Source organism: Rhinoderma darwinii, chromosome 1, assembly GCF_050947455.1.
Source record: "Rhinoderma darwinii isolate aRhiDar2 chromosome 1, aRhiDar2.hap1, whole genome shotgun sequence".
NCBI lineage: Eukaryota > Metazoa > Chordata > Amphibia > Anura > Rhinodermatidae > Rhinoderma > Rhinoderma darwinii.
The window spans coordinates 338,482,895-338,506,704 of NC_134687.1; the positions used below are offsets into that span (position 1 = coordinate 338,482,895).

Consider the following 23,810-nt stretch of genomic DNA (forward strand, 5'->3'; position numbering starts at 1 on the left):
CATAAAAAAATCCATGATATTGCAATATATTTAAAATATAATACAAGAATTGGAAAACTAATTGTTGTCAGTCCATTTACATTAATGCAAAATAAACTATAAACTATAAACTATAAACCATACACTTCTACACAAATCAACCATCAGATAAATATTAAATAAATATTATGTAAACATTATGTAGATTTTATTGCAACAAAAATATCTTCACAACACATATGCATATATATATATGCATATATGTGTGAATACCATTCAATATAGCAAAAACCAATGCATACAATAAGATATTGCCAAGATATATACATTTCTTTCAATTTAATGAATGAATGAATGATCAACACATGATTGGCACTAAGTCAACACATAAGTCAATCCATATATCCGTATATATATTAATATTCATATTTTACTGCTATAATAAGTGAATACATAGATCCATCCATAAGAGTTGTAAAGACCACACTTAAATACATAAAAATACATAAATCGCTAAACAAATTTCTCTCTTCCAATGGCCCGTTTAGTAAACAGATTAGAAGGATGGGAAGGTGGAAAATCTCATTCAACCAAATAGGGAAGCATCAGAATTGTGGATCATATCAGGTTCTCAAAAGGTTGGAAAGTCAATCCATATAACTAAAAACAAAAGCACAAAGCATATTTATATTAAAACTTATACACGAACCACGGACATATTAAAAACAACACCATGAAAGATACTGACACTCTACAGGAAAGCTGCGAAACCCAGGCTTTCATTTAAGCCATTAGGTTGTAATGTTTTTAATTTCCAAATCCATTTGGATTCAACTCTTAACAATTTCTTCATTAGGGATCCTCCCCTCATATCCAGTTGTACATGGTCAATGCCCTTAATCTTCAAAGATTTGGATGCGCAATTATGGTACTGAGCAAAATGTCGTGGCAGGGTTTTCAAAAATTCAATTTTGTCCAAAGCTGTTCCCCTAGCTGCCTCAATACTATTGACATGCTCCCTCGTACGTGTTTTCAATTCTCTAGTCGTAAGCCCAATATAGATCTTAGGGCAGGGGCAATAAGCATAATAAATTACACCCTTTGTGTTACAATTAATGGGCCAAGTGATCTTATATTTACATTGCCCTGATGAGTCCACAAAGTCATCACTGCAAACAACATTCGGGCATGCAATGCATCTCCCACATGGTTTACACCCCCATCTGGGTTTGGATGCTCCGAATATGGTTTTAGCTAACTGGGGTTGATGATAGCTTTAAACCAGAGTGTCACGAAGGTTCCTAGCTCTTCTTGATGCAAATGCTGGTTTGACCGGTAATAGCTCAGCTAAAACACCATCAGTTTGTAAAACTGACCAATGCTTAGACAGACATTTCTGCATCTCACCCCATCTATCATGATACGTAGTGACATACCTGATTTTAGTGTCAGCAGTTTTCTTTGTAGTAGTGGGATGAAGCAATTGAGTCCGTGTAGCTCTGCACGCCCTATTGTACGCTCGATTAATGCATCTCCTGGTGTAGCCCCTATCGGAGAAACGCTGTTTAAGGATGGTCGCTTGTCTTTCAAAATCATCATCAGATGAGCATAATCTACGTATTCTCAAGAATTGTCCGATCGGGATAGATCGAATCATATGTGGAGGATGCGAAGAAGAGGCATGCAAATAGGAGTTAACCGACGTTTCCTTTCTGTGTAAATCAGTTTGAATACAGCCAGTCCTATCACTTTTGATCAAAACATCCAAAAAAATCGATGGCTGTTGAGCTAGTTTTCCAAGTCAATCGTATATTGACCTCATTTACATTCAACTCACCCATGAAGAAATCAAATTCCCCTTGGGTGCCCTGCCAGATGATGAAAATGTCATCGATGAATCTGGTCCAGAGGACCACCTTACTCATAGATGACAAGCGGTCTGACAGGAAAAGGTCCCTCTCCCACAGCCCCAAGAACAAATTAGCGTATGAGGGAGCACAAGCTGACCCCATCGCCGTTCCCTGGAGCTGGAGGTAGAAAGATCCGTTGAAAGTGAAAAAATTGTGTGAGAGCACAAATTCCAATAGAGTTAAAACCAACTGTGATTTGGCCAAATCATTGTCTGTCATCCTTAGAAAATAAGCCACTGCCTGAAGGCCATCTTGGTGGCGGATATTTGTATACAGTGATTCAACGTCACATGTTGCCAGTAGCATATTGGGTTCAAGTTGAACACCTTCCAATTTTTTAAGGAGATCAGCCGAATCACGGAGATAAGATGGTAAAGTCTCCACTATTGGTTTCAGAATTGTGTCAATGTATTTACTCACATTATCACAAACATTCTCTCTCCCGGAGATGATAGGTCGCCCTGGTGGTAGGTTAAGATTTTTGTGTATTTTCGGTAATAAATATAGACTTGACACTTTGGGATCCTGAACCACCAGACAATCCATCAAGGCCGGAGAGATGGTGCCCGCGTCAAGGGCTTCTCTTAATATACGATGAAGTGATCTACTGAAAGCAGATAAGGGATTGAACGTTAGCTTTTTATAACACGTGGGGTTTCTCAATTGACGATATGCTTCTTTCTCATATAAGTCTCTAGGCCAGACAACTATATTTCCTCCCTTGTCCGCTGGTTTATAAACCGTATCCTCAAGAGATTTTAGTTTCTTTAAACTAATTCGTTCACTAATCGTCAAATTATCGTGTCTAATCCTACTGGACATTTTCTCCATATCCTGCGTGACTAGTTTGACAAATAAATCAATTGCTGGACATATAGTCAAAGGAGGAAATTTAGTCGATCGTTTCCTAATAGATTGTGGAATCATACCTGTCTCATGGGATTCCTGCTCATTCAGTAGTTGTTCTAAAGAATGCAAAGCCTCTATTTCCTCTGGTGTGGTAAAATTGTTATCAGTCTTCCTGTGGAACCACCTTTTAAATAACAGGCCTCTAGCGAAAAGGTGTAAATCCTTTATGGCTGTGAAGGCATCAAATTGATTTGAGGGTGCAAATGTTAAACCCCTTGATAATACCCCAATATCAATAGAAGACAGTTGATGGGTCGATAAATTAATTACCTTCATACGTTGGTTGTCAGATATTGGAAAACCCCTCATTTCATCTCTTTGTCTACCAGGGGGATCAAACCCATACGGTTGCGTACGTCGTTCATCCGTACGGAATCTCTGTCTACCCCTTTGGTTGGGTATGTTGTATCTCCTGTAATCCATACCACTACGTGTTTTACCTCTCTGCCCATTATCATTGGATTCTGAAAAAGAGCTGCCCGAGGATACTGAAGGGGATCTACTGGTGACCCTGTTCTGTGCTTTGGAGTATTGCCATTTATACATCCTGTTTGTCAATTTATCATTTAAATCCCGCTGAAATTTACGGCTCTTGATGTCTTGTATACCCTTTTCCCACTTATCCATTTCCGTATTAAATTGCTGTGAGATAGCAATCCATTCATCTTCACTGCATTTGGCTTTCAATTGAGCCTGTACCTTATCTATTTCAACATCCAGTAACTCAAGAGACTGTTTGTCTAGGCCTATCAATAGCTCCATAAAGGTCTGGGAGGAAGATCTACAATTATCCTCCCATCGGCTAATGAAGCTCTCATCTAAACTGTTAAGAGTCGGGAACACTTGAATACGGAGACCTCTAGGTATGAGGCCCCTTTGTAAATACTTTTCTAGAAAAGCCTTATTCCACCACGTTTTTGTACGTTTGTGGAGTAATGCCTTTAGACTATTCCTAATAGCAGCAAAATTTCCCAGAGTGTCAGAATCTCCAACCATGGGTTCATCTCTGAAGACCGTATCTAATTTGGTCAGCCAGGCTTTTTCCCTGGCTCTAAAGTCCATGCTGGTGGACCTCCCAGAATCTGCAAAACAAACAGATAATAATAGTAGTATACCTACATGAAGAACACCACGAAAGAAATTCCCCAGATACATTTATCACAGTCACAAAATCTGACCCATCACATAATAACCCATGGGGAAAGACGCATGGTAATAACGGTGAACCCGCTGATTAATTACAAAAACCTATAAATCCGAGTCTGACACACCAAAAATAACTTTAAAATAGAAAATGTATTGAATACATCTAAAAAATGCCACAAAAGTTAAAACAGAGATGATATCCACAGTACAGAAAGACAACCAGATTAATTGTATATAATAATTCCAGATATATGGGTAAAGGGCAACACTGTTCAGATACAGGAATACATCCACAGTGGGTTACAATTGTGTAGCGTCATATACATATTCTGATACATTCACCAGCAAAATGGGCTATTCAGCACATAGGGCAAAACTCCCCCGTATGTATCTCTTTCACATTTTTAAAGTATAAATTAAGTAAGCATCAATGAGTGACGTACAAAAGTATAAATACCCCTGAATAAGGCCAGATGCAAAAATCAGTAAAGAAACAATACAAATACTAGTACCATGCACAAGTAAAATACATGGCTCAAATTTAAACAAGTGAAAACAGACACATGAAATACGAGCAGGGCAATAGCTGTAATGTCAGCCCCAGTTACAGACACTCAAACACCCATTAGGTTAAATATGGTAGAAAAAAGCTTTTGCTGGAACACAGACATATGCTGGAAGCGGAGTTCATACCCATTGTGACAGGTCACCGTCTCTGGTGTCAACCCCGACGCGCGTTTCGGCCCGGAAGCCTTCGTCTGGGGGTGGTGTTGTGATTGAAGATGCCGTCCCTATAAAGCTGCCCTCGTCCAATCACCTTCTATATTAGAAGGATACAGCAGCTGTGTCTCGGTGCAGGAGATTGTACTGACGTCGTTGCAGGAGATAAATGCCGGTGTGTTAAATCCGAACACACTGGAGAGTGAGATCACCTGACCCACGATCCGGCCCCAAGCCGGAAGATGCAACCATAGCAACGCTTGCCGCACATCAAGACACAGTGACAAGACGAATACACAAAGGTTACTACATAAAAACCAGATGTACGAAAGGGACGGGGGAGGCAAAGCGGAACATGGGAGAGAAAGAAAAACAGCTCAAAAGATAAATTAAAATATATACTACGGGCCGTATCATGCACTAGTGATCTAGCACAAAAATAACATTACAATTAAAGATGGAATTCATGAAAACGAGTTATATATACATACATGCATACTTGCCAACAAAATTAATAAATAACGAATATTAAATAAGTGAATAACTTCTAAAGAAAATGGATCAAAAATTAATAAAAAATAAATAAATGAATACACAATGCCAAAACAAATACTTACTCCTAAAATAAATACAGAGTGTATAAGTGAATACATACACACACAACACACATTAGATCACAAGTACAAATATATATGTATATTTCATTTATGAATATTGTTGTTTAAAAAGATTTTTAAAAAAGATTTTTATTAATTTTTATTACTTTCCCTAACCTTTCCCTATTGGTGTGTGAACAGTGGTAAATAGTATGCGTATATGAATACAAGCGCATCTCACTCTCCAGTGTGTTCGGATTTAACACACCGGCATTTATCTCCTGCAACGACGTCAGTACAATCTCCTGCACCGAGACACAGCTGCTGTATCCTTCTAATATAGAAGGTGATTGGACGAGGGCAGCTTTATAGGGACGGCATCTTCAATCACAACACCACCCCCAGACGAAGGCTTCCGGGCCGAAACGCACGTCGGGGTTGACACCAGAGACGGTGACCTGTCACAATGGGTATGAACTCCGCTTCCAGCATATGTCTGTGTTCCAGCAAAAGCTTTTTTCTACCATATTTAACCTAATGGGTGTTTGAGTGTCTGTAACTGGGGCTGACATTACAGCTATTGCCCTGCTCGTATTTCATGTGTCTGTTTTCACTTGTTTAAATTTGAGCCATGTATTTTACTTGTGCATGGTACTAGTATTTGTATTGTTTCTTTACTGATTTTTGCATCTGGCCTTATTCAGGGGTATTTATACTTTTGTACGTCACTCATTGATGCTTACTTAATTTATACTTTAAAAATGTGAAAGAGATACATACGGGGGAGTTTTGCCCTATGTGCTGAATAGCCCATTTTGCTGGTGAATGTATCAGAATATGTATATGACGCTACACAATTGTAACCCACTGTGGATGTATTCCTGTATCTGAACAGTGTTGCCCTTTACCCATATATCTGGAATTATTATATACAATTAATCTGGTTGTCTTTCTGTACTGTGGATATCATCTCTGTTTTAACTTTTGTGGCATTTTTTAGATGTATTCAATAAATTTTCTATTTTAAAGTTATTTTTGGTGTGTCAGACTCGGATTTATAGGTTTTTGTAATGCTCAGGAAAATATTTTTCTTGTTTTTTTGGAAAGTGGAATAACTGCTGCTAATCAGAAACGCCTAGATCAGAGTCCGATTCAGACCCCACCTCACCTTCAGACCAAGACTGGGAGGACTAATCTACTGAAGACAAATTCTCCCCAGCAGTATATTGCATTCCCTTTGAGCCTCTTAAAAGCTTCTACAAGTTGGCCTTTAAACCAGCCAAATAACGTTTTAGCCTGCTGCTTTACTGGAAAGACATAGTCATAATCCTCATCATCCTTATCATAATTTTTCTGATGTAAACAAGCATTGCATATGTCAGCTTCACCATCCCCAGATAATATTTTAAAGAAGAGAAATTTTTCCTCAGCACAGCCGCAAAATATGGTATAAAAAAAGAGCTTTATTAAGTCATCTTTAAAAAAAATACATAGAGGACACAGGTAGGGCGTGTCACAGCTGAAGTTTTGCGAACAGAAGTTTTCTTACTCATAGCTTGCTATATCCAGAAGAATGTTACATCATGTGCTCAAAATAAAACAGCATGCTATTCTCCTTTAGGTTTGCTACAGCCACTCCCCATTCCATCTAGAAAGTCCGAAAAATGTGGTCTCTGATCAAGGGGTACGGTTCACCTTCAAAATCTGGAAAAGTTGTTGCTCTACTCTTGGGATAAGAGCAAATTTGTCTTCTGCCTCTTTGTTTTTTGCCTTTCATGTTTAATCAAATAGACAAACTGAAGAAACTAATCAAAGTCTTGAACAGTAATATCCCGGTGCTTTATTAGTTAAGGGGGTTTTACACTGGGTGATTATCAGGCAGACATAGCAGTCATAGAATGCCCATAAGTGTACATGAGGACATATCAGATATCCCTAATGGAAAAAATGTCACAAAGTACATAATATGTACCATGAAAAAATAGAAATACTTTATTACAATAATCATAAGAACATATTGGCCATCAAGAGTTAAAAAACAATTATACAAACAGATTAAAAATAGTGTGGAGATATGATGAAGACTACACAAATGACATGCTAGTACCATATAAACGTCATGTGATGCGATAATATACAGAAAACTAGGTTCAAAAGAGTGTATATGCACTAAATTTATTTATTCAAAAAGTGCAAAAAATATCATAGGGCAAAGTGCCATAGATGATATAAGTACAATATAAGAGTATGTAGTTCAAAGAAGAGATCACCCAAACTAAAGGACCAAAGAACTGTACCGACCCGTTTGTTGCATGGTGAGTCAAAAGCAACCTATCTCCACACGCAACGCGCCGACGCGCGTTTCGCAGTCAGCTTTCTCAAGGGGTACTGACTGATGGGATAACAGTCATTATAAATACAAAATGTGATGGGAGGAGATTCAAAGAGATCCACGTGTGCGGGCGCCATGAAGGTGCGCACTACGCATGCGCACCAGCAACATCCAGGAGCGCCGGAAGTAGAGCACAATGCGGCCCGCATATCAGGTGAAGAGAGGAGGGTGGCCATTTTGGAAACTGGCATACATGCCAGAAGTGCAAGTTTAAAAATCGGAGCAAGAGGGACATGCTGGACAATGCCGAGGCAGACCCGCCACCCCAGATCGCCCCAAACGAATAGGGGAGAGAGGGATGGAGGATGTGCCTCAGTGCTCCAGCACAATATAAACACACTAATTCAAGATTATTAATATATACTGGCAGAACACATTCATTAACAACATTTCATAAAGTGTTACACAATTTAATGCATACATATTACATATTGTTTACAAGCATATATGCATATATATGCATATGTGCTAAAACACAGACAATTAATAAAAAAATTATATATATACATACATATAATATGAACATTAATAAAATATAAAAAAATTATTTTATATATAATACTGAAATAAATAAATTAGATAAATCAATACTAAATAATAAAATAAAAGTGAGAGTGAAACATATAAGTGAGTTGAGTGAACACACGTGCACGTGATGGTGATTAAAAATATATATATAAATAAATAAATGTGAAAAAACGTGATTAGGACTGCACCTGAAAAAGAAACATTATTAATCAAAAGACACCAATTAACAATATTATTAAACAGATATAACACTGCAGAATCAATAAGACTATAATTGTGTAATGAAAAATATATAATCATAATATTATATATGAGTGATAAATACAAAAATATATATGAATATAAATATATATATGATAAGTGAATAAAACTATAAATATGTAATAAAAATTAATAAATGTAATAATTAATAATACTGTGTATATACAATAAATACAATAATATATATAAATATAAATATCATACATATTTAATAGTGTGTGAATATAAAAATAATGAAAAAATACATACAATAATTAAGCTGCAATGAGGTAAACAAAAAGTTTACCAATACATACCGCTTGAGAAAGCCGAAGAACGTATAGCAAAACCAATGCAAATAAAAGAGTATAAAGTAACCCTCATAAATATGCAACACCCACACATGACCATCAGAGTATACTACATGATACTGAAGATAGAAGAATCAGTCACAAATAGAAGCACTATAAACATCGCTTACAGATCAACCAGTCAAAAAGAGCATAGAAAACTATAACACCTGTAGAAAGAATAAAGAGCTGTATCAAAAAAATCTCCGCCATAGTACATATATCATACAAAATGAGAAATGCATAATATGTCCCAAACACAAACATGGTATTAAAAATATACTACAAGTCATCCCATCAGACACATGTAAACATACAAAATTAAAACTAATGATGCTATAGGACCTAAATAATGAAAGAAAGGACGCGATGGACATTTTTTCATTTAAACCGTGTGGAGAGCTGGTATTCAATTTAGTTATCCACTTACATTCGATGAGCTCAAGTTTTCGGAAAGTATCACCACCCCGAGATCCGATAATGATTTTATCAATGCCATGTACTTTCAAATCTTGCCATCTGTTGTTATGATGGTCGCGAAAGTGCCTGGGAATAGATTTAAGTTTGTTAATTGTCTCCCAATCATTACCCTCAATTCTTCCAGCCTTTTTGATGTCTCTCACATGTTCCTGAACTCTGATTTTCAATTCTCTCATGGTCATACCTATATAAGAGAGGCCACACGGACATGTTGCCATATAAACCACCCCAGAGGTACTGCAGTTGATAAAATGTACAATTTTGTAAAATTTTTTGTTTCCGGAGTCTAAAAATACATCCGTCTTAACTATCAAATTGCAGATAGAACAATGACCACAGGGGAATGATCCCCACTTCCGTCCCTTGGAACCATAAAGATAAGTATTAGAATTTGGAGTACTATAGTGGTTCCGAACTAGATGTTCGCTCAAAGTTTTGCTTCTTTATATTGTTTATATTGTGCTGGAGCACTGAGGCACATCCTCCATCCCTCTCTCCCCTATTCGTTTGGGGCGATCTGGGGTGGCGGGTCTGCCTCAGCATTGTCCAGCATGTCCCTCTTGCTCCGATTTTTAAACTTGCACTTCTGGCATGTATGCCAGTTTCCAAAATGGCCACCACCCTCTATTCACCTGATATGCGGGTCACATTGTACTCTACTTCCGGCGCTCCTGGATGATGCTGGTGCGCATGTGCAGTGCACACCTTCATGGCGCCCGCACACGTGGATCTCTTTGAATCTCCTCCCATCACATTTTGTATTTATAATGACTGTTATCCCATCAGTCAGTACCCCTTGAGAAAGCTGACGGCGAAACGCGCGTCGGGGCGTTGCGTGTGGAGATAGATTGCTTTTGACTCACCATGCAATAAATGGGTCGGTACAGTTCTTTGGTCCTTTAGTTTGGGTGATCTCTTCTTTGACCTCTATGCTCTTATATTGGACTTATATAATCTATGGCACTTTGCCCTATGATATTTTTTGCACTTTTTGAATAAATAAATTAAGTGCATATACATCTCTTTTGAACCTAGTTTTCTGTATATTATCCTATCACATGACGTTTATATGGTACTGTAGCATGTCATTTGTGTAGTCTTCATCGTATCTCCACACTATTTTTAATCTGTTTGTATAATTGTTTTTTCACTCTTGATGGCCAATATGTTATGATTATTGTAATAAACTATTTCTATTTTTTTCATGGTACATATTGTGTACTGTGTGGCATTTATTCTGTTAGGGATATCTGATATGTCCTCCAGTACACTTATAGGTATTCAAAGTATTATCATTGTCTGCAGCACATCTCCCTGGGTAAATCCTTTTCCATGCTGCAATTTGCCTCCTCCCCCACCAGTGAATGTTCAAGGTGAAGAAGAATATATTGTTGTAAAGACCTTGGACCACAAAATCGGAATAAACTGCAGGACTTGATCAGGTGGAAGGAGTACAGATCGGAGGAGAATTCTTGGAAACCAGAAGAAAATGTTCATGCTCCTAGGCTTACATAAGAATTTCATCAGAGATATCCTAACAAGCCAACAGAACGTCCGGGAAGAAGGGGAGTAATATCATGATTTGAGCCCAGAAACTCCTGTATACACAGCAGTAGCTCTTCTTACTAAGCCATCTAAAATGCTGCTCCACTGCTGAAACTATTGTCTAGGTATTCTTGATTTTTGCCTCTCTGGATTCCTTGCCTTTTCGCTTACTATAGAAGTCTGACCCCTGCATTTCCTAACTGCCACATTATTGAGCATCTTGCCTGTTGTCTAGTTAATTTCCGCTTCTCTACAAAGTGATGCTGCTAATTTGTGTACCGAACTTCGATAGTTTCCTGACTACGTGTTGTTACGAAGCAGGGTGTGGACCCACTGGGCCGTACCGTGTAGCGGGATGGCAGCTGGCCAAACAGGTAAGGTACAGAGTTCAATAGTTCAGTGAGGATACCCGAGGCAATGTAGACAGCAGCAAGGCAGGCACGTTCAGGACCAGGCGGCAGGAAAACGTCAGGTGAGGCATAGCAAAACAAGCGTAGACTGCAGCACGGCAACAGCACAGCACGGCACTACAACTGGGTAACACGGAAACAGGATACGGATACAGGAACAAGGTACACTGGGAAACTGGAAGACACCGGGAGACCATTAGCATGACAAACTATGGGTAACAAACAACGCTCTGGCAAAGAGCAAGAGGGCAGAGCCCTTTTTATAGCCCAGGGCATCCTGGGCTAAATTGCAGACTTCCTGCAAAATGCGCGCACTGGCCTTTTAAGACCGTGCGCGTGCCTTCCGGAGACAGACTCGATGTCCGGAAGTGAGTGCCGGCGCCTCACAGGACGACGCTGAACATGTCCATGGCCACGGCCGTCGAGGTTCAAGTCAGAACGACGGGCCGTGGCCATAGACGTTACACGTGTCTACCTCATGCTTATCTGTGTACCGAACTTGGATTGTTACCTGACTTTGTCTATGCGTCATGCTACAACCTGTTGCTGCTTAGTTGTGTACTGAACTTGGTTTGCTTCCTGTACACATCTCTGCCTCATGCTAAAACTTGTTGCCGCTTATCTTTGCACCGAACTTGGACTATTTCCTGACCACATCTCTGCCTCATGCTACAACCTGTTGCCGATTAGGTCTGTAACAAACTAGGATTGTTTTCTGATCATGTCTCTGCCTTATGCTACAACCTGTTTCCACTTATCTGTGTATCAAACCTGGACTGTTACTTTACTGATCTTGCTATTATCACACTCCTACAAGATTGTTTCAGCCACCAAACTCAGGATTTGATACAGGCGTTAACACTAGCCTAGTCCCGGTGGGAAGGTTATGGTGTGCTTGGGCAGAGCAAACACTTTTCCCTACCTAGTGTCAGTCTCCTTGTAGCAAAGGACTAAAGCCAAAGAATTCATTTTACGATGATTACAAGTGATCTGTCCCAGGATGAGCGAAATGTCATGCATCTTCTAACAGCATGGTGCTCTTTGTCGCCTGCACACAGTCATCAGCCTCTTGGGTATTAATAAAATACCAAGGCCCTTTCTTCTTCAACCAAATGCAGCTGAGCTAGGTAGGCCATTATATATATATATATATATATATATATATATATATATATATATATATATATACACATACATACACTATTCAGAACGCTCAGTTGCCTTTTTTACAGTCATGAAAGTAGCCCTTTTCTTCTGTAGGTCCACTGATAAATTAGGAAAGGGACACAGCCACATTGCTGTCGGTTTTACCTTTAACTCTACTAGCCACCTTAAGTATTAGATCTCGATCATTGCACTAAAGCTAGCAGGCAGGCCTAGGCAATTGTCCAGGAGATGTCGGTCTGAATGGCACTCTATGGGCCCACCCTACACCATAGGCAGTTGAGTACGACGCTTTTGTAGGCAGTTTTCAACAAAAATCTCAGGTTATTGTCCCTCCACCTTTTCTAGTATGCCTACAATCTTTATTTTGGCAGAGCTGGTTTTCTAGCTCATCGACCTTCTACTCCCATAAATCTGTTTGCTCTACGGACGAAATGGCCAACAATACAGGCATTATCCTGTATTCAATGCCAGAAATACAATCTTCTACATTAGCCATGTGGCTTCTTAAGGCCTGCATATCCTGCCTTATTAGTGAATTATCAATTTTAACCTCCTCTAGTTTACTAGTAAGAGGAGTTTTGCAGGATGAGATCTCAGCCGATAGCTATTTTATGACCTGTTTCAGCTTACGTTCAGGCTCCTCAGTAGTGGTATCAGACATGCTAGGTGGGGAGATCAAGTGCCATCTTTTATGTTACCAAGGGAATATTCTTGCAGTAGTTCAATTGCCGACTGGTCTTTAATTCGACCCTTGTTGCTCCTCGAATTCTGCCCCCTCCTTCTAGAACATGAGGGAGAGTAGTTGGGGAGCAGCACAACTGATCTGGATTATAAAATCACAGGTTTCAAGTATGCGCTACAGAGATGTGGGTCTATTTATCCCACGTTGCAAAGCCCCCCTGAGGGAGTATAGGTTTGTCACCAGCACTTTGTTCATAAGATCCTGAGGGTATGTGCACACAAACTCAAATACAGAGCTGTTTTCAAGTGAAACACAATTTTTAAGCCACTCACGATTTTCAGAGCTGTTTTTCTATAGAAAATAAAAACCGGCTCCAAAAACGTCCCAAGAGGTGACATGCACTTTTTCGCGGATGTCTTTGGACAACACGTTTAAAAAAAAAAAAAAAAAAAAAAAAGCCCCGTCAAAACAGACCGCCATTTTTCCCATTAAAGTCAATGCGCAGATGTTTGGAGGCGACCTGCTTCCGATTTTTCAGGACGTTTATGGCCTGAAAAACAGCTGAGAACACTACGCGTGAACATAGCCTCTCTTCTATTCCTGGTATCAGTAAGGGTATCAAAGTTATGATTTTATAGTCTCAATGGTAGTTACTATATTTATTACAACACTAGGATTGTATCCCAAGAAAGAACATAAGTGTATTGTTTTTCTGATTCCAGCTACACAATCTGCAAACTAGCGTTTCTCAACCACCTGAGCTTTATGGCTGACTTGTATATAATGAAAAGACTGAACTCTGCTGTGAACAAGATTCTTTAATATACAATACTTCTTCGCAAAGGCAGAAGTGTGTAGTGTTTTTAAAAAAAAAACCAAAACAAATGAACAAAAACATTTGGTCTTCTATATAGAAAACCGCAAAATAAGCTGTAAAAGGCAATACAGTTACTCACTATTGGTGTTAAGACAATATACTGGCTGCATAGCCAGCTAAATCATTCCATAGAATTGTATGAAGCAAATCGCTTACGATCTAAATTCTGCCAAGATCCCCGTACACAAGTTTTCTGCAAAGCACGTTGCTTATACTGTACCTAGTCTACAGTGCTTTCAAATGGATTTATGTCACCTCAAATTTTATAATGCATTTACAGTATAAGCCATTTGTAAATTTGAGACACTGCTTCCAATGTTAGCGTGTGTATAATTGGCAAAGTGGTTTTCAAAAGAGGGTTTCGAATGTTCTGTTATTCTCTGCTTATTTCACAGCCATTAGCTCGGGAGAAATCTTGCAGTTCTTTCTCCAATACATCTGCGTTTCCATCAGTTTCAGCCGCAAGGTCATTGATGCTGAAGTCAGGTACCTAATGAAAATGTTAAAATAAAGTTAGGTTTTTTGACAGACTATATTAAGCAGAAATAAAAAAAAAAAAATAAAAAAAAAAAAAAATCACTGAACAGTTGCGTTGCATGTGGAACTTAGTGGCTTGCCTTGCAAAGCGGTTTAATATGTAATATGAGCATTCTGCAGATGGAGTACATTAGATCATAGCTCCCGTTAAACAAAAAGCACAAACACTGTTCAGCTGGTTTATAAATGAGTGCTGGCTTTTATTTTCTGCTATATCATTTTTCTACATTCCTAATATTCACAATTCATTTGGACAGTATTGACTAACAGGGCAAATTTACTAATCGAGTCTAAGCTTCAGACTATATTAACTAACAAGCTTACACTAAGTGTCGGTGGTTCAAGCTGTATGATCAACGTGACACATCTAGCTACTTCGTTACAAGGTTCGGATAGCACTAGGTAATGGTGTGGGTGCATGAGTAGGGGCCCATCCCTATCCAGTAGAGAAAAGTACTATGTACTATTAAGTACTATTGACTTAAGTGCCTGAGGAAGGTCAATGTTTTGACCGAAACGTCGCACTCACTGGCTACAAATAAAATTTGCTTGGATAAATAACTCCATATTTGTGTGCATAACACATCTAGCTACTTCCTTACTCCACCTATTAGTTGACACCAATTACTTGTGCCAAAATGTACACATGGTGCATCTTAAGCCATGCTAACTTTCCACTCCACTGACAAGTCACACCCTTTTGCCAGTGTCTAAAACCATTAATGGAGTGCACGGCCTGAATGCCAGAGTTGGTGCATTTTCAGCAGTAATGCTACCCAAAGATATTTATCCCCTCAGATTTGGCCAGTTCACTGACTATAGTAGTATCTGCTCCCTCATACTATGAAATTGTGCACAGAGCCCAATAGCTCTTAATTCCAACAGAAACATTTTTACAACAAAACCTACAACACAAGGAAAGTGGACCAGGTTAATGTAAATCCCAGTATTACTGCATAGTTGTAGCACTTTTAGAGCAGGACTATGACCCTATTTCCTCCAGACCACATTGGGCTACACAAACATCTTGGCAGCCAGTCAGCTTCTAACAGCCATTTCAGATGTAAATTCAGGGTGTAGGGTGTTTAATGTTACTGGTTACTTTTTATTTTGGGCTTTAAAGTGTAAACCACAGGTTGCTTTGTGCTCACTGTATTAAGTCAGTGTACCTAGTGGAGCTGTAATTTGGTTGCCAAGATGTCTAAGAGCCCAATACCTCTGCCATATGCGTCAGTTTATCCAAAGGGTTTGTTTTGTTTTTTTCTTTAAATTGTGTAGGCCCAAACAAAATCTCCAGAAGCAGTACTTCTAGGGTAGAAACTCTGCATACAGGGAGTCAGTCAGAACCCACGTGGCAATGCAGTCCCAAATTCTACTGTCTTACGTTACCAGACGTACCAGTTTTGGCAATAGAAGCCACAAAACCGGAGTTTAAGGGTACAGACAGCGTAAACATTGCTGATTTGCCACAACGCAATCACTGCGGAAACTCCGCCACATATTACAGACGCAGCAGTGTGGGTGGGAATTCAACAAATCTCATCCCACACTGGAAAAATATGCACATCATTTGACCTGCAGTGCAGTTTCTTCAACCGCAGCATGCCAATTGATGTGTGTTTTCAGCTCTTCCGGTGCAGGTTTGCCCCATTGAATTCAATGGGGTGCTTAAACCCGCAAGCAAAGTGGTGTTGTGACATTTGCAGCAGAAGCAGTGAACACAGTTACCCACAGTTCCCTGCTTAACCAGTCCAGCCTCCCTGGATGATGTTGCAGGCCATGTGACCACTGCAGCCAATCATAGGCTGCAGTGGTCACATTGCTTGTAGTGTCATCCAAGTAGGCCGGAGCAGTAGTCAGAGGAAGTAAGCACGTGCAATAATTTACACCTGGAAAACACATGATAGTGGTGCAGAATTTCAGACAGCTTTCCCTACGGTTTTCAGGGCGAATACGCTGCAAAGCGTGACACGGCATATCCGCCCTGAATATGCTGTGTGCGTTCCTTCCCTTAACCGGACGTTTGCTATCCTGGTCACTGAGACATATACGGCCTAAGTGGGTGTCCACAGTAGCTAGGTACTGCTACCACTACGTAGCGCTTGCCTCATTAGTGTGAGGACTTGTCTTACTTCAGGGGCACCATTCATTGAAATTCTCAAATAGAACCAGTGTGCACTACCTAATTTAATATCGGTTTTGTTGATCAGTTCTATGAACACAGGACCTTAACACAGACCAATCAATGCAGGTAGTTTATTAATACAAAAGGTGCACAAAAACAGTATAAAGAGTAGCATTTACACAAAATCAGTGATACAAGTGACATATTGGCATCAACACCCAAGCGCAAGGCAGAGGCCAATGATAGACAAATCCTCATAACTGCAATGTGGCCCGTTGCAACCATTTCTGTCCCTCACAAGTCAGCACAAGGGGTTGGAAGTGTAATAAACGGTGTAGTATTAGTTAGGGTTTGCCCACTTCATTGACCAAGTGTAAAGTGACTTATGCAAATGAAGAATTTCTCATTCCTTGTTGGCAGAGTCACCCCCATCAACTTGTTGCTCCCCATGTTGGCTATCAGCCAGTTGTGGGTAAAAGGGACCTACCAGCCAATTTAGTGGAGTGTTGTTAACCAAGTAGTCCATCACATCATCCATAGAGTCCTTCATTTTTGTGAACTGGTCCTTACTGGTGGTTAAGAGGCCATCAGACATTTCTCTGAAGGAAGAGGCAGAACGGAAGTTTTGATAGACATCTGCAGCCAAGGCACTAACATTTTGAGCTTTGTTCTGAATGTTGTTTGGAAGTCCTTGAACACTTGTGACCAGGGAGAGACATGTGGTTTGCAGTTGCTGAGTGAGGTGTCGGGCAATATTCAGAGTGCGGGATTCAATTTGCTGTGAAGGGAAAGTAACATATTACACAGAAGTTCAGTGTACCAGATCTGATGTAGCATACATTTTATAGAAGGGACCATTACCTCAGTGCTTTCAGTTTCTCCACTATCTTGTCCTGTGCCTTTTGTCCACTCCACCCACTTATTGTAGATTTTCTCCTGTGCATCATGGATTTTATTATTAGCATCATTCATGTTCTTCCTTGCATATTCAATCTTAGAGAACAGGGTAATGTTCATATGAAAGATGTTGTGGGAGAGACTACAAAGATTACCCACCCTCAATATGGATTAAACAGTAAGCCTGGTATGCATTTACAATATGAGTTCTAGCACCAAAACCCACTGTTCTATACAGTACTCCCTTTTCAGGCAGCTTCACCACCACCCGTACATACTCCTTTTATCAAGACAATCTATGATGGCTCTAGAACAATTTAGAAGGTGGTACTAGACCTAGTACACAAAATATGGTGCCTCTTGGCTGGTCACCTGCTGAGCATCTTATAAAGGGCTCTTTTGTTGACAGATCTCCTTAAAAGGGCAACTAATGTTCAGACATGAATGACACATTGGAAGTCTGGACTGGTGGCAGTCTGAGCACTGAGACCAACAATCACTAAAACGAAGCACAAAAGTGCTCAGCCGCTTAGTTGGTTAGGCTTTCAGGAAATCAGTTTAGTGGTGTACGGACTCAATAGAAAGTCTGAGCAACCCCGGCTTGCTTCATGAGTAGGGCAGATGTGGCTGACATGTACCACTGCTTATGGACCTTGCGAGGGTCCCAATAGGAAGGGGGGGGGGGTGGAATGCACTTCTTGGTCATCTGCCTCCTGTCCCCATGCTCTACAAGAAACTAATTTTCTGCTGCCCTAAAAACTATCCTGCAAACCTGGCTGGGCCCAGACATCTCATCCCTCCATTTATTTTAGAAGAGTTAGGCTGGGTTCACACGAGCACATTAACGTCTGTAATGGATGGATGTATTTTGGCTGGAAGTCCCGGACCGAACTCCGTGCAGGGAGCCGGGCTCCTAGCATCGTAGTTATGTACGATGCTAGGAGTCCCTGCCTCTCTGCAGGACAACTGTCCCATACTGTAATCATGTTTTCAGTACGGGACAGTAGTTCCACGGAGAGGCAGGGACTCCTAGCGTCGTACATAACTACGATGCTAGGAGCCCGGCTCCCTGCACTGAGTTCAGTCCGGGACTTCCAGCCAAAATACATCCATCCATTACAGACGTTAATGTGCTCGTGTGAACCCAGCCTCAGGGTATGCTCGCACGCATAGTAAAAAAACAAAGCTGTTCAAGAGAAAACAGCTCCTGATTCAGACATTTTGTGCCCCTCACGCTTGTCACTGCTTTTTATACGGCCTTTTTGGGAGCTTTTTTCAATAGTCTTTGGAAACCGGCTCCAAAAACATCCCAAGTAGTGTCCTGCACTTGATTCGCAGCCGGTTTTTTTTTTGACGTGCAAAATGCAGCAAAAACGCTCTGTCGGAACAGACCACCATTTTCAAAATCAATGGGCAGATGTTTGGAGGCATTCTGCTTCCGATTTTTCGGGCGTTTACGGCCCGAAAAAAGGCCGTGTGAACATACCCTTAGTCTTATCCCATTATGCATGGATTGGGTAAAGGCCTACCTCCAAAAAGAAAGGAGTATGTGGTTTCTTTGAGACCTGGCAGCCCACATAATAGGACCTTTACATTGCAAGTTAGATTTGTTATATACACACACAACTACAGTTTGTGGAAACTTATACAAAACAGCATTTTTCATGCAGATGCTTTAAGATTAGTAAAGAACAGAAGCAGATTTACTAACCAGGTCCACGGTGTTCTGGAGCTGACCAATGGATTCCTGACTTCTGCACTTCACATCCTTGATTCGGGTCAAAGCTTGTTGATAAGCACGTTTGCGGGCCTTCGCCGAGAGGGATCCCAGACGAACATAATAGCTTGGCTGATCAACGGACAATTCAAAGCCTTCTGTTTTTGTGGCTTCCTTAGCTAAAATTGAGAAATTAGTTACACCCACATAACAGTACAAGCCACGTTTCACATGAATTTCAGCCTTAGGGTGAACTCACATACTAACTAAAAAGAATATATCTTCATAGCAGTCTGCTTGGTTTTCAAGATAAAGACACCTTACTTTTAGAGATGCAGCTTTAGGTAAAGTAGATTTATAGAAGCTACGCCTCAAAAAAAGAAAGTTTGATATGAGAACTGCCCCAGTGGGTAGGTCTTGATCTAGGAAGCCTCAACCTCCAGAGAGGCTCACGTGATGTTACTTACAGATAATTTAACATTTCCCTCCTATGCAAAGGAGTTGTACCTCTGATGAGGTAACTACCAAGTGCGCTGCAGGGACCAAAATTCACATACCCAAGCTTGGTTTAAAGCAGGTTTCGGCTTACCCAACTCTTCATCTGTTGGCGGCAGGTATTGTTCCAGAAGAGTTTCAGACTTGGTTAGTGCAGCGTCCACACGATTGCTCATAATCTTTACTACACTGCTACCCAGAACAGTGTTAATGCTGCCGTTCACAACAGACTTGGTCATCGCCACACTATCCTGCACAGCCACCTTAGTTTTATCAACTACTCCTGTGAAACCCTGAATCACAGCATCTTTGGCACCAACAACTGCTTCTGAGGCGTTCGCTACAACCTAGGAAAGGGAACAAATACAATTTATACATTTTAGATTCATGCACACCAAATCAACTCCCACCCATCAATTGATACTGCAGTTTTGCAATCTAGGTTAGTTGTAATAACATTTATAAGGGACCATAGAATTATTCTAAGGGTATGTGCACACACAAAATAAGGAACGTCTGAAGATACGGAGCGGCTTAGAGAGAAACCAGCCTCTGATTCTCAGGCGTTACGCAGCTGAAAATGAAGCTTCTTTTAAGGAGTTTTTCATAATGTTCAATGGAAAAAAATCAGTGGCAAAACAAGCCTTAAGTGACATGCACTTCTTTGTACAGAGTGTCTATTTATGCTCTGTCTTTTAACAGCAGCATAATGTCAACCCGTATGAACTAAATGCTGTTTCTCCCATTGATTTCAGTGGGCAGATGTTAGTCGACGTTCAGCTTCCCTTTTTTCAAAGGCGTAAACGCCCAGAAATACACCTGAAAACCCTGCGTGTGAACATACCCCAATAGTTACCTTGTCAGTCGGCTGATAGAGAATAGGCAGCTTCTCTTCAATCTTATCCAGTCCAACGCAGGCAATGGTATTAGCCATAGCAACTGAGGGAGGAGAAAGCACGTAAATATTCTCAGCGTCATTCGTACGTCTTTACCAGGAACTTGGCTAGCTTGTTAATACAGGGACGGTTAGCCAACATGACATCTAACCCACTTCCAATGCTAGGATGGAATGAACTGCAGATCTCCTGGCAGAAGCTTCTCATGCCGTCTCTGCTTCACACTATGGTTGGATTCACACAAGCAGGTTACGTCCGTATAGGACGGAACGTATTTCGGCCGCAAGTCCCATACTGAACACACTGCAGGGAGCCGGGCTCCTAGCATCATAGTTATGTACGACGCTAGGAGTCCCTGCCTTGCTGCAGGACAACGGTCCCGTACTGTAATCATGTTTTCAGTACGGGACAGTAGTTCCACAGAGAGGCAGGGACTCCTAGCGTCGTACATAACTATGATGCTAGGAGCCTGGCTCCCTGCAGTGTGTTCGGTCCGGGACTTGCGGCCGAAACACGTTCCGTCCTATACGGACCGAACAAGCTTGTGTGAATCCAGCCATAGTGTGAAGCACACATTGCCTTGCTCACCCCCTTCTATTTCTAGACCACCTTAAAAGAACATTCACAAGATTATGGCATACCCATAGGTTCCCATAGAATTGAACAGAACCACACATGCAAACCATCATTTCAATACAGAGTAGTGCCTAACCCCAAACATCTAAACGATAGTTACTCCCTTTCATTGGTAAAGAATTGCACTTTATACGTAAACATACTTTGAGGCTCAAGTTTCTGGAGGATTGGCATGGCACTGGTCACAGCCACAGACGTGATCGTCCTCACACTTTTCTCTGCGACGTCACATACAGACTTCAAGTACGGATGGTTGTCTCTGGTGTTCACGTAGACAGAAGACACCATATCATAGGTAGAGCTCACCAATGGGAGGTTTATCAGCCTTACCACCACATTCTAAGGTACAAAGAGCAGAACACGCTGAAATACAATGGAAGGCCAGGACTCGAAACATGCCTGTAAATAGTCCCTAATAAAGCACAGAAACCTCGTAGTCATAATCCAAGATTAGAGGAGTTGTTTTATAAAGCAGAACCCACAGAGGGTTAACAGGAACACATTGATAGCCGGTCCTTTGGATAGGGCACCAGTATGGGGGGGGGGCTCTTACAGCAAACACTGGCAACCAATATAATGAGAGGGGACGCCACAAGCATTAAAGGGACAGCAGTGATCGCTGGAGCAATACAGCCCCTCTATTCTGATCAGCTGGGTCCCGGGGGTATTCCAGATACATCTTAGGAGGCTCTCAGAACCAAACAGTAAAGCCCAACCTGAAACCACCACCACCAGTAGATTACTAATAGTAACTATGGAAGTTGTGTGTTTCCACTGCTACATATGTACTCCACTCAGCTGAGAATACTTACTGGTACATATTACTATCTGATTGAATAAACATAAAGAAGTTTAGACCATAAACAATAAGCGGTTATAGACAAATCAATATAAAGATCGCATGCGTTTCCTATGACGGATCTGTAGCACAATTCACACTATAAATATGTGCACTGCATTGACAAGACTCCCAGCCATAGTATACATCTATTAGTAACAGGGTGGAGATGAAAACAGCAGTTTCTTCCTTCCACCATACATAACACTTAATAGTTACCTGTTGCTGCTGCTCCACCATTTCAGCCATATTGCTAGGAAAAACACTATAGAAAGCAAGAAGCACAGTCAAACACAAGAACTGACAACAACCTCAAGCCGCCGACTAAACAAGCACACAACTAATGACATCCACCTTACGCCTCCACAGCCGTACCGCACAGGAAACTACGAGCAGGAAAGAACGAATGAGGGAGCTCAGGGAGTCTGCGTATTTATAGGCGGATGGCCACGCCCACCTGCCTAGGCGCCGTTACCTAGAATCTTCCCGTCAGTCAGCTGACTGGTGAGACGGCGCGGTGACGTCATGCAGTCTGCTCGCCTGAGTGCTGGAAGTGTGGCGGCGCGCGACAGGCAGGGGTCCAGGGTATGAGGGAGTGCGTGTGTGGAAAGAGCATAAGTCAGCGGCACATTGTGATTTCTACACTGTATGTCCATGGCAATAGAGCAGTTCATGCAGGGCCGCCATCAGGAATTTCAGGGCCCCCTACAGCTAAATTTTCGGGGCCCCCCTACCGTGGCACCGCCTGTTAACGGTACTCCGTCCAGCACTATATCATGGTACCCAGGGCCGCCATCAGGGGGGGGTATTAGGAGTACTGATGTGAGAGGCCCGGCCAAACCTAATTGAAAGGGGGGCCCGGCAAACTGCCGCGACTTGCCTTTGGTAGAAAAAAAAAACAGGCCCCTGCCAATGGGGCCCGTTTTTTTCACCAAAAGAATGTCATGAGCTGCGGGCCCCCCTTTCAATTAGGTTTGGCCGGGCCTCTCACATCAGTACCCCTAATACCCCCCCTGATGGCGGCCCTGGGTAGCATGGGGGTTGTCATGGGGGCCGTCAAACACCGCCGCCCGTGCGACCGATCACGCGCACCCGCAAACTCCCGCGCATGCGCACCGGCGACCGCCTGGAACCGCGCACCGAATTTTGAGGCAGATTTTGACCTGCCCACACTATCTTGCCGCGTTTTTTGCCTGCGGCGATTGAGGACAGCAGACAGAAAACGCAGCGAAAAATGCATTTTCTGCCTCCCATTGATTTCGATGGCAGGTCAGAGGCGGAACCGCGGCAAGAAAGGACGTGCTGCTTTTTCTTTTTTCCGCGACTGGCTCCCATTGATTTCAGATTAAATCAATGGGAGGCGGTTTTGGAAGTTTTTTGGTGCTGATTCTGACGCAGTGTCCGAGTCAATATCAAAGGCCAAAAACTCTGTGAACTGGGCCTTATTGTTAGGGCTTATTCAGACGAACGTGTAATACATCCGTGCAACGTGTGTGATTTTCACGCGCCTCGCACGGACCTATGTTACTCTATGGGGCCGTGCAGACTGTCAGTGATTTTCACTCGCCTCGCACGGACCTATGTTACTCTATGGGGCCGTGCAGACTGTCAGTGATTTTCACGCGCCTCGCACGGGCCTGTGTTACTCTATGGGGCCGTGCAGACTGTCAGTGATTTTCATGCAGCGTGTGTCCGTGTGTCCGCTGCGTAAAACTCACGACATGTCCGATATTTGTGC

At 41.5% G+C, this 23,810-nt stretch overlaps 1 protein-coding gene and 1 long non-coding RNA gene across 2 annotated transcripts; both read right to left on the bottom strand.

Moving 5' to 3' along the window:
* Nucleotides 1–419: 419 nt before the first annotated feature.
* LOC142742195 (uncharacterized) lies at nucleotides 420–2,394 on the bottom strand. The gene is made up of 3 exons (XR_012881325.1): nucleotides 2,310–2,394; nucleotides 1,416–1,526; nucleotides 420–639 (listed from the first exon to the last, which is right to left on the bottom strand). It is a non-coding gene; the product is annotated as an uncharacterized LOC142742195 (long non-coding RNA).
* An 11,543-nt stretch (nucleotides 2,395–13,937) lies between these two features.
* On the bottom strand, nucleotides 13,938–22,449 carry LOC142651263 (perilipin-2-like). Its single transcript, XM_075825725.1, has 8 exons — nucleotides 22,292–22,449; nucleotides 21,378–21,573; nucleotides 20,559–20,641; nucleotides 19,797–20,049; nucleotides 19,202–19,386; nucleotides 17,455–17,586; nucleotides 17,081–17,371; nucleotides 13,938–14,421 (listed from the first exon to the last, which is right to left on the bottom strand). Exons 1-8 carry the CDS (start codon nucleotides 22,319–22,321, stop codon nucleotides 14,305–14,307), a joined length of 1,287 nt encoding a protein of 428 aa, XP_075681840.1. The 5' UTR covers nucleotides 22,322–22,449; the 3' UTR covers nucleotides 13,938–14,304.
* Nucleotides 22,450–23,810: the final 1,361 nt, after the last annotated feature.